At 56.5% G+C, this 11,867-nt stretch overlaps 1 protein-coding gene across 1 annotated transcript; it reads left to right on the forward strand.

Annotated features, from left to right (window-relative positions):
* Window positions 1-224: 224 nt before the first annotated feature.
* On the forward strand, window positions 225-2,141 carry LOC137167402 (heat shock 70 kDa protein 1A-like). Its single transcript, XM_067569532.1, has one exon. It carries the CDS (start codon window positions 225-227, stop codon window positions 2,139-2,141), a length of 1,917 nt encoding a protein of 638 aa, XP_067425633.1.
* Window positions 2,142-11,867: the final 9,726 nt, after the last annotated feature.

The raw sequence follows: 11,867 nt of genomic DNA on the forward strand, positions 1-11,867 counted from the left end.
TTGTGACACGTGTCGAGGTCAGGGCAGCCAGGTCCAGGGACGGGCTGAGGTGGGGGCAGAGAAGAGAGTGTCCAGGAGAACAAGGCCTATGGAAGCCAATTCACCAACCAACTGAGGTGGGGCCGGGGGCAAGAACCCATGGGAGCAGCTCTCCGTCTCCAGAAAGCCCCAGGAACTGATCTCTTTTTCCACCGCTGCCCCACCCTGCCCAGAAGACCTTGACCATGAGTAGGGCCAAGGGACCGGCCGTGGGGATAGACCTCGGCACAACCTACTCCTGTGTGGGGCTGTGCCAGCACGGGAAGGTGGAGATCATCGCCAACGACCAAGGCAACCGGACCACGCCCAGCTACGTGGCTTTCACTGACACGGCGCGCCTGGTGGGGGACCCAGCCAAGAGCCAGGCGGCCCTCAACCCCCAGAACACTGTCTTCGACGCCAAGCGGCTGATCGGCCGGATGTTTGAGGACCCCGTGGTTCAGCTGGACATGAGACACTGGCCCTTCCAGGTGGTGAGTGATAACGGGACGGTCAAGGTGCGGGTGTCGTTCAAGGGGAAGGAGAAGGCCTTCTATCCACAGGAGATCTCTGCCATCGTGCTCACCAAGATGAAGCAGACGGCTGAGGCCTACCTCGGCTGCCCCGTCACACAGGCTGTCATCACGGTGCCCGCCTACTTCAACGACTCCCAGCGCCGGGCCACCATCGACGCCGGGACGATCGCCGGCCTCCACGTCCTGAAAATCCTCAACGAGCCCACGGCAGCTGCCATCGCTTATGGCCTGGAGAGCAGCGGCCCCGGGGAAGGGAAGCGCGACATCCTCATCTTCGACCTGGGCGGCGGCACCTTCGACGTGTCCATCCTCCAGGTGGACGATGGCATCTTCGAGGTGAAGGCCACAGCGGGGGACACCCACCTGGGCGGGGAGGATTTCGACAACCGGCTGGTGGATCACTTGGCGCGGGAGTTCAGGAGGAAGCACAAAGAGGACCTCAGCCAGGACAAGAAGGCCATGCAGAGGCTAAGGGCCGCCTGCGAGCGGGCCAAGCGCACACTCTCCTCCGGCACCATGGCCGGCATCTCCATCGACTCCCTGTACAAAGGGGTGGATTTCCACACCACCGTCACCCGGGCCCGCTTCGAGGACTTGTGTGCCGACCTCTTCCAGGCCACCTTAAAGCCCCTGGGTAAGGCGCTGCAGGATGCCAACATGAGGCAGGGTCAGATCCATGACATCGTGCTGGTGGGAGGCTCAACTCGCATCCCCAAGGTGCAGATGTTGCTGCGGGAGTTCTTCAACGGGCGGGAGCTGAGCAAGAACATCAACCCAGACGAGGCCGTGGCCTACGGGGCGGCTGTGCAGGCGGCCATCTTGACAGGCAACAGGTCCCAGGGCCCGCAGAACATGCTCCTCCTGGACGTGACCCCGCTGTCCCTGGGAATTGACACGGTCGGAGGGGTGATGGCCACTGTGGTCAAACGCAATTCTCCGGTCCCGACCAAGGAAACCATGGTATTCACCACGGCTGAAGACGACCAAGATACGGTTGTGTTTGAGGTCTACGAAGGGGAGAGACCCATGTGCAAAAACAACCACCTCCTGGGGACCTTCCTCCTGAGCGGCCTTCCCCCGGCGCTGCGCGGAGAGCCCGTCCTCGAGGTCAGCTTCTCCATCGACGCCAACAACGTCCTGACCGTGTCTGCGAGGGACAAGGACACGGGCAACACCAGCCAGCTCACCATCACCGAGACCAGGGGCCGGCTGGACAGAGAGGAGGTGGAGAGGATGGTGAGGGAGGCAGAGGAATGCAGAGCGCAAGACGTGGCCCAGCAGGAGAAGATTGAAGCCATGAACTCCTTGGAGTCCTGCACGCTCCACCTGAAGAGGGCTGCAGAAGGAGGCCAGGCCCTTGATGTTCGGGCCAAGAAGAGGGTGTTGGAAATGTGCCAGGAGACCACCTCCTGGCTGGAGGGCAACCCGCTGGCGGAGAAGGAGGAGTACGAGGCGCGGCGGAGAGAGCTGGAGGACGCGTGGGACTCGGTCTTCTCCAACCCCAGCCAGGGGCGGGGGGCGGAAGGGGAGGCCAGGGACGAAGCAGAGGAGGCTGCTGGTGCCCAGCAGGGTGAGGAAGTGGGTTGAATACGGACCGTACGGCGCTGTCCCTACAGGACACACAAAAAAAAAAGGACCCAAAGCATTTTGCCTCCTTTGTGTATCAGTTTGGTAAAATAAGAGATGAGACAGGCGGCTGCACGGAGCTTTCTGATCCCGGGGCCCCCGCCCTGCCCCGAAATCAATGACTGGAGCCCCAAACCATTTCACACTCCCGATAGGTCAGTATCATCACCCCCATGTTACAGATGGGGAAACTGAGGCACAGGGAGAAGTGACTTGCCCAGAGACAGGAATAGAACCAAGGCGTCCTGACTCCCAGTCCCCTGTTCTAACCACTAGACACCACTCCCTCAAAGAACTAGAGCTAGAACCCAGAAATCCAGACTCCCAGTCCCTGAACCACGAGGCCGTTTACACCCACCCCCCCTTCATACTTTGACACAGACTCTCTACGGCACTGCATACCATGCAGCACTTCTGGCTGTTAACAGGCCTGGAAGGTGTCGGAGGTAAGATAACGAGGCAGGAAATCAAACCTCCTCCTGGGGGTGGTCAGTTGGGAAGGAAAGTCTCCTGACTGGGGTGTGGGCAGTCATGCCTAGTGGTCAGAGCAGGACTGGGTGGGCAGGAACAACGCCCTGAGTCAGAGCCGGAGTCAGGACTCAAGAGTCGTAGCCAGGGTCAAAGCTGGAAGCAGGATCCGAGCAAGGTCAGGAACAAGGCAGATCACAGTTGTGAGTGTCAGCGTTGAGCAGCCATTGACCTGCTAACAACAGCCTGATGGGTCCCTTCATCCAATCAGGACATTTGGCCAATCAAGTGGTTTTCTATAGCCTATCTGGGCTCTTTAGTCTGCCCGAAGACTGAAGTAGTTAGTCTCAGGCTCAGCTCCAGGTCCTTGTTTCTCACAGGCTACTCGTAGGATTCCTCTCTGGACTGCTCAGCCCACACCCTTGGTCTTCTCTTCCCAAAGAGCCACTCCCACCTCCCTTTATAACTAAGTAGGGCAGAGGATTGCCTGTCTCATGGAATAAGCAGAAGCCACTTAACCCTTTCCCAGGAGGGTCAACACCTGCTAAGAGGCTGGGGGGAGGAGGGTTTGCAGGACGATGAGAGATAACAGAGATGTATCTTTTCTTTCAGTCTTTACTATTTTTTAATATCTGTGCTGTGGTAGCGCCTAGACAGGCCAGTCCCGGACCACAATCCCTTTGTGCCAGGAGCTGTATAAACATGGAAGAAAGAGATGATCCTTGCCCCTGCTGAGCAAACCATACAAGACTGGGTCTACGCCATGACCTCCTACTGGCTCAGCTCTGCCGGTCAGCCCTGTGATCCTTGACTGCCGTCGCTACGCCAGCAGAAGCCCCCGGTGTAGACGCAGAGAGACCAGCAATGCCGCACTTCTGCCAGTCTAGCTGGTTGCAGTCGGATGGGGTGGATCAAGCTCAGCCCGGGCACAGCCCATGATAAGGTTGCATCCATAGTCGGAGTGCTTTGCTGGTCATGCACTCCTAGTGCAGATGTGGCCTGGGGAGAAGGGGACAGACAGTAGGAGGAGACAGGCAGACAACTGGCGGGGGTGCGAGGGAATGAAGATGGATTCAGCCCAGCAGCTGCCTAAACAGCCTTGAGAGTTTTCTAGGAGAGGGTGAGGACGGGTTTGAAGGATGACAGCGAGGTTGATGCAAATCTTCCTTCTCTCTCTCTCTCCACTCCCAGTTCTGCCCCCTCCAACCCCACATCCGGGCTCACTCTTTCTCACCTGGACCCACAGCCATTCATCATGACCCTGCTTTCTCTTTGCTTCTCCAGTCCAGAGATCAGGGGAACCACCCGCTGCACACGGGGCCCTTTTGCATGCGACAGGCTCCCTCCGGCCTCCCGGTCCCTTTTCTTGCTTCTCCCGCCCGCTGCGAGATAAAGCCCCCCACTGTAGGGACCCTCGAGGGGGGAGGGCCAGCCCGTACTTCAGGGGATGCCTGTTCCCACAGGGACAAAGGACACATCAGCGGCCTGTCAGCAGGAATTGAGTGGCGGGGGGCGAGTGTCGGAGGGCAGGCTAGTGGGTGATGTCAGGGAGTGTTGCGGGGGGAGCAGAACAAAGCGGCGAATCCCAGGGTCGCCGGGTCGCCCAGAAGGATCGATGTACGACCTGGAGCAGGTCAGCGGGGTCTGTGAGCGGAGCAAGCCGGGCTGGGCGAGGGAACCTGGGGCAGGCTCTATGTACAGCTTCCTTTCAAAAGGAGCAATTATCCCCCTGCCCTTGACAGTGGGGAATCATGCGTCTCGTTCGGTTTTGTTGTGAGATCTAGGAGGCAAGACAGGGTGTGTCCGGCGCTCGGTGCCACGGGGCCCTATTACAGATAACGACCCCGCCTCCCAGCCCTTCCCTGCACTTACAGGCCTGTGGGTATCTCTTAGGAAGCCCAATCATGTTATAACTTGGGCAACCCCACTCTGTCTTCATCCAGATTCCCAGGGTGGGATCCGAAGGTGTCCTTCACGCCCTGTCACACAGTGCTGTTCGAGTGGCTGCTGTGTTCCACCCCAGAGGTGGCTGCCTTTCAGCTGGGAGTTGCGAAATTCACCCTTCAGCCTAAGGGGTGAATTTTGCTCAATCTGAGTAGGCCTGGGGAAGTTGGCGGGTCTGCTCACGGGATGAAGGGAGGCAGGATCAGGCCTCTCCCAGTGGGATAGAGAAATCTCTACCGAGGCAGCAGCAAATGGACTGAATTCTCAGCGACACTTTCCGCTAAGTGACAAATGATTATTCATTCCGTTGCTCCCCATGGCCATAAACTTTAATCACAATGAAGTCATTGATTTCCATGCACTGTAATCCTGCGCCGATCCGACATGAATTAATGGCCACTTACGGGAATGGAAGGGGTTTGGAAGTTGGCGCTGCGTTTTCCCCCCCCCCCCCCGAAGATGGATGGCGTTTGGAGAGCTCGCCAGGAGACAGCTGGGCCCGTCATTGGACTAAAAACTCCTCTTCTGGCTCCATGTTCCTTCTGTCACCTTGAGGTGCCTGAGGCCTGGGTGATTTCAAAGCACTTTGTCTTGTATTAAATAGACTATCAATAGGCTTGGCAGAATTTGATTTGATAGTTTTTTATCATTTCGGCAGACAACGTCGCTGTTTATTTTTAAGCCTTTTTCTCGATTTTTATCCATTTCCATCGTCACAGCCGCGCAACATTTTTACGCCTCCCCCCCACCTTTTATCGATTACATTTTCACAGCTGCAGGAAATTATGCGAGGGGTGGCGGGGGGCAGATGGTAACTATTTAACGACCGCCTATCGTACGTTTTCAAGCAGCATTTTTCTTACTTTGCCGACCTGTAAATTTCCATTATTATCGATGGCCATGTTTTTTTCCCTTGGTGTGCATGTGTGCAGTGAAACCGACATTTGCTGATAAATATCTCATCCTTCCAAGCCTAGCTAGAAAACACCCTTGGGCATCTGGTTGGCACGGCCTTTCAGGTCACACCTGGAGAAACTGAGGCTGCAAGCTCCTTGCAGCAGAACCCCCCCGCCCCCCGCTTTTTTGTTCTATCTGTGTACAACCCCCCCGGCAGCTTGAGGTCCTGTTTCATGAGTGAGGCTCTGTGGTGCTAGCCCAAATACATGTGACAATATATTATGAAGTGACTTGCCCTAGGACACACCAGGAGTCAGTGGCAGAGCCAGGAATAGCCACCAAGAAGTTTCAATGTCTTCAGGAAATTTTTAAAGTAGCCCCTAATTTTCTCTCCCAGTTTGAGGCTTAGTCTAAGGTACTTAGGTGGTCCCCATCCTCCTGGTACCTGAGCCCCTCCCACCCTTTAATGTAGCCCCTCCCAGCATCCCTATGAGGCAGGGCTGTTATCTCTCTGTTATGGGGCAGGAACACAGAGAGCCTAAGGGACGCACCCAAGGGGTTTCTGGAAGAGGGCAGAGGCGAACCCAGGTCGCCTGAGTCCTAGCCCAACATCTCAACCACCAGCTCATCCCTTGACTCTGATTTACCCCCCTCACTGCAACTGGGGTGATGCCCATGGGAGCTGGGGGTGCACATCTGCCCCTTGGTGCTTTACTCAGCCCTATAAAGAAACCCCCGGCTCCCTGTGAATCCGTCCCCCCCCCACCCCCCGGCTCCCGGATTCATGCTGAAGCCGCCAATTTCAGCAGGGCCTTTGATGCACAGCGCCCCATGGCACAGGGGGGTCAACCCCAGGCTCTTCTCCCTGCGGGGGGGGGGGGGGGGCAGATGAGGGTGTTGAACGCAGGGGAGAAGAAGGGATTTGCTCGTCTAAAACGGAAAAAAAAGTGACGGGGACTTTCCTGGCCAGCAGGGCCTTCGCCAGAGTCCAGCCCCCGTGAGGAGAGCCCTCTGAACGGGAGGCAGAAGGGACGAGACTGAAGCATGCTGTTGACTCAACAGGGACTTAAGCTGATTATAAACCTGATTATAAAACCTGAATCGGAGCTGCTGGATGGGGGGTGGGTGTCAGGGAACCGGGCTTTTCCTTTTCTACCTCTGTCCTTCTTCCACATCGGCTCCCTTCGTGCGGCTCGCCCTGACTTCATTCCTGTTTGCATTCAAACCAGGAGCCTGGAAAGAAACAGCTGTGAAGTCCCAGAGGGGTAGAAACCTCTGGCGCTGGGCTGGGGAGGTAGCCGGACCCTTCTGCCCTCTAAGGCATGAGTCGAGGTTGGACAACGGAGATTGCCGTGGCTTCCCTGAAGCCAACGGAGCTGCCCCCAGGCCAGCTGAGGATCCGGCCCGTGGCGTGTTATGTGGGGTGAAGTCGCTATTGTGATACCCAGAGTAAATAACAAGCTGTCAGAGCAAGAGGGTGGTGAAGGCACCGTCCAGGGAACAAGGAAATCTGGTTTTGCTACCAGCACCCCCTTAGCCCACCCTATGCCAGTGCAGGATTGCCCTCCCCCCAATAGCTCGCTCATGTACTTTTAAATGACCCAGGCAATGGTCCTTCTGTTTGTTTCCTGGCAGCTGCCGTTCAGCAGCCTGAGAGCTCCCAGCCCGACTCGGACGGTTCCCCCGACGCGCAGCTTTACGTCTGCAGCAGCTTGGCCTAGCGGACGAAAGGAAAACAAATTTTGAAATCACAGAATTTCCCGCGAAAGGGGATCTCCAGTTCCCACCCGGCGCTGCTCCTGAGTCACTGAAGGGCATTTGAAGCTGCCGTATGCTTTCCTTTTAGTCTCTCTTTCCCTGTCTTCGCTCCCTCTCTCCCCTGCTTCACCTTCCACTTTCTCTCTTATTCTTTTCCACTTGGTTTTCCCCTTCGCCATCCGTCTATCCTCGCTCTCCCTCCGTCTCCCGTTCTCTCTCTCCCGCTCGCTCGCACTCATCCTTTTCGGTATTCATCTTAAGCTCAGCCTTATTGTAGTTTAGGTGGTAAAATGCTGGTGTGTGATTGTTCCCTTTGTGCCTCAATCTCCCCCACTGAAGAATCCCGGAGTCTAATTCTCCCCTCTCTTAACAGCTTGGCATTGAACCCTTATTATTCTCCTTGTCAATTAGATTTTACAAAGTCTTCATATTTTCAGGAGGCGTTCTCGCTGCTTGAATGGAAATACCTACTATACAATTATGCCAGACAGAATGGCATTTTAAAGAACTCTTCCAGTGGCGCAGCCGATCACAAAAATTTGCTGCTAATTTGTAGTCTTCGCATTAGCTCTTCGAGTGTTTTTTATGCCGGCGATAATTTATAGCTGCAAGACAACAGCTAGTCATATGTGAATAAATAATGCCGAGTTTCTGCTCCATGGATAATGAACAAACTCACCTTTCCTGGGGAGTTCAGGAAAGACGATCTTCCTACATTCTGCCCCCTCCGTCCCAGCCCCCTTCCCCCGGATATTCTGGCCTCCAGCCATTCTACGCCCTAAAGCCTCTTCCAAAGTTTCTTCCAAGTTGCAGAATCAGGAAATAGGCGGATGCCCAGGCCTGGTTTCAGTGTGTGAGGCAGAGTGGTCCTATAGGTAGCATGTGCTGCAGACAGCAGACCTGTGTTCTCATCCCAGCTCTGGGTGACAAAGCGGGAACTTTCCGTCATATCTGTATGAAACCGACGCGTGCCTCAGTTTCCAGCTGCACTTTGCATTGTAAAAAAAAAAAAAAGAAAAAGATGTAAGTCTCCTGCCCAGGAGCCATGGGAGTCCTCCGGCTGTCTGGGTGGAACGAACAGGGTCATTAAACAACTACCCAACCCCAAATCAACAAGCAAACCCAGGGAGAGAGACAAGTGGGAGAGGAAAGGAGAGAGGGCGCCCGGGCTGGGGTCTGTCTCAGCTTGGCTGGCTCATCCTGGCGCTGGCGTGGACTTGCAGGGAGCCACGGAGAGAGACTGAAGGCCCAGGCTTGGAGGCTGCAGGCCCAGGAGACTGGTTACAGCTGGGGCACAGCCCAGAGCCTGGGCCTGCGTGACCCTCTGCCCCTGGCCTACTGCGTGACCACAGTCAAGTCACTTCACCTCTCTTTGCCTCTGTTTCCCTTTCCCTTCTCTATTCGGACCGTGAGCTCTTTGCTTCAGGGCCTGTCTCTCGCGATGAGTTTGTACAGCACCTGGTGCAGTGGGCCCCAGAGCTCTGTTGGGGCCTGCTGTTAACGGCTGTCATAGAAACAAGAAACCACGGGAGGCAGGGTGGGTTTGGTTCCCGGCTTTGCCAGAGGCGCCTTGTGTGACCATTTCCACGGGGGAGTGGATGAATCTGTCACATGGCGTGATGTGGAACCAAGTGCCGCCGTGTGGTCATACACAAATGCCGTCACGTGGGTGTAGACACACAAGCGCACACGGGTGTAGACACACAAGCGCAGGCACACACAATCACAGCTGACGAAGAAGCCCAGGGGGTCTGGACCTCCCACGTGCAGGTTTTCACCCATCCTGCTTGGTCACTGACGGCTGCCGTGTCAGTTGCGGGGGGGAAGAAGCAGAGGCCCCCCCCCCCCCCCCCCAGTTTCCAAAGCAGGAGTGTCTCCTGGTCCCTCCATCGCCGCCCCTCGGCCTCTCTCTCTTTCTCTCGGATCCGGCACAAAGCGAAGGTCAAGGTGAGGTCAACAATCCATCGATCACCAGGACTAGACTAGCCGCTGGCCGGGGACTCGACAGCCCGGAGCTGGCTGTTAACACCTTCCCTGCCGAGGCCTGGCCGAGATGCAGCCGTTCCCCCCCCCCCCCCCCCCGCGCATGGCGCTAGCCAGCCCGATGGGTTGAGGACGCCCCGCCTTGGGGCTGGCCTCCCTTCCCCTTGCCGTGCGGTTGAACGATCCTCGGTGGGCATCTGGGCCCCACAGTTATGGGGTTGGGGCTGCGGGGGGGGCAGGGTGGGACCTGAACAGATGGGTGAGTGGGAATCACAGCCAGGAGCGGGACCGCAGCCCGCGGCTGCTCCGGTTGGGCTGTGTCACTGAGGTGGACGATCAAGGGAGCGGCCAGGTCAGCCTGACCCTAACAGCCAACCCGTCTGGATGCCCCAGAAGAGGGTTACGCGCCCCAGGCGCCCTTCTTGAGAAAGGCCGGATAGTCTCATGGCTCAGATTCTCACTTGGCCCTTAAAAGAGCCAGGTCTGGACTTGGCCACAGACTCCCTGGGTGGCCTCGGGCAAGCCACTCCTCTCGCTCTGTGCCTCAGTTTCCCCATGTGTAAAATGGAGCTGGTAACCCTTTGTCTGTCTCGTCTATGCAGCCTGTAAACTTTTCAGGGCAGGGCCTGGCTTTTGGTCTGTGTCTGTGCAGCGCGATGGGCCCCTGATCTCAGTGGGACTGTCACAATAATAGACTTAAGTTGGAAGCTGTTTGGGGCAGGGGCTGCCTTTTTGTTCTGTGCTTGAACTGCACCTTGTGCAGGCTGGTCCATGACTGGTGCTCCTAGGCGCTACCCTAATACAAATAATAAATGATTATGATAATTTCTTCCTGACCCTGCTCTCCCAAAGCCCTGAAGCCTGCGGATGGGTCACCCTCACCTCTGTATCTGTTTGCTTGACCTCACAGGTTATTAAGGGCTCTTTTAATTTCCAGCCCTTTGTAAAATCCAGCTGCAATGCAATTGTGTGAGTGTGTTACTGTTCCTTCTGCCTCCCCCTGCACATTAAATCAAGCCTTGTCCTACCTCACTCCCTTAGGAGACAGAAGGACCCTTCTGGCTGTCTAACACTGACTCCCTCTGAGGATCCCTTAGGACGATGGTCTCTGATGGGGGCACGGGGCTCAGATGTAGCTCATAGAAGTGGGAGCTGTCCGCTGGGGGCAGGGCAAATGCGGGTTACAACCCCCCGCAGGCCAGCTGGAAGGCGCTGTGTCAGAAAGGGATGGTTTATAGGGTGTGATGAAAACTTCCGAGGGAGAAAACGAGGGCGGGACCCACTCTCCTCCCTGAGACTTGACAAGGTCAAAACGAGGTTGGAGCAAAGTTCATTCCTCTCCCTGGGCTGGTAGGAATGTGCGGTGAGAGGACTTCGTTTCTCCGAAGGCCTGTCGCTTTAAGGGGAGCTGGCAAAGGAAGCAGCTTTGCGTCCCTGCCTTATTTCATTGCATCTGAAGTGACTTTTAGGGGATGGCAGATTTTCCAGACCAAGAAGCTGCAGCTGGGGCTGAATTGCTTGGGGCGAGAAGGGTAGGAAGGGGGGGGGTGGAGGTCTCCATCCTCTCTGATACAGCCAGATCCTGGTCATCCAGACCCCTCCCCCTTGGATGGGCTGTCAAGGCATTGGTAGCCCCTCAGTTAGCCAGACGGCAGGTTTGGGGACCCACGGCACGTGGCGTCACTGGGTGCTCAGTGCCTCTGGGAGTCGGCTCTCCCTAGCGGGTCAGATCATCCGGATCCTGCTGGGTTCCCTGCAGCAACTGGCAAATAGATTTGGTCCCGGGGGTTGTGTGCAGAGCTGCTTTTAGTGACACAGCTGGGCATATCCTAAAGGGGGCAGACCTGGCGCCCCCCACCTCCCCCCTTGCTCCAGCCCTCGGTCCTGCCGGTGCTTTTCCACATTCAGCCTAGGAAGGGAGGCTGGCTGCCCATTTCTGGGCTGGACATAACCTTGCTGATAGCCCCGGGGAGAGCGGGGGGGTGTTGGGGGCGGGGGTGACTCTGCACGGGAGCGTCAGTGTTTTGGGGCAGGGGAGGAGTCAGTGGCCATGGTGGTCAAATTGTGAACGTATGGGTGTGAACGTGTGCGGGGGGTGATTTTCACGGGGGAGTGTCTGTGATGGGGCTCCCCTGTCTTCTGTGGTCTGGGGGGGGCAGGTGCGTGGGAATGGCTGCACATTTGTGAGCGTGCATGGATGTGAACCGGGAATGTGCGCACAAGCGTACAGAATCCTAGCAATGCCGGGCTGGGGGTCCCACCCAGCCCCCTGCGCTGAGCCAGGGCCAGGTAAACCCAGACCGTCCCTGACAGGTGTTTGTCTAACCGCCAGTGCCGGGTAGTCCACAACTTCTCTTTGGAGCCTGTTGCAGAGCCGAACTACCTTTCGAGTTAGAAAGATTTGCCTAGGATCCAACCTACATCTCCTTTGCTGCTGATAACGCGCATTGCTTCTAATCTGACCTTCAGTGGCCATGGAGAAGAAGGGAACCTGTCCTCTTTATAATAGCCCTGAATATATTTGAAGATTGTTGTCAGCTCCCTCCTCAGTCTTCTTTTCTAAAGACTAATCATGCCCAGCTTAACTTCTCCTCATCGGTCAGGTGTTTTTGCAACGGCGTCATGTCGCTGAGTCAT

The sequence above is a fragment of the Emydura macquarii genome, unplaced genomic scaffold (assembly GCF_026122565.2).
Source record: "Emydura macquarii macquarii isolate MOO-44397 ecotype Brisbane River unplaced genomic scaffold, CSIRO-AGI_Emac_v2 contig_2924, whole genome shotgun sequence".
NCBI lineage: Eukaryota > Metazoa > Chordata > Testudines > Chelidae > Emydura > Emydura macquarii.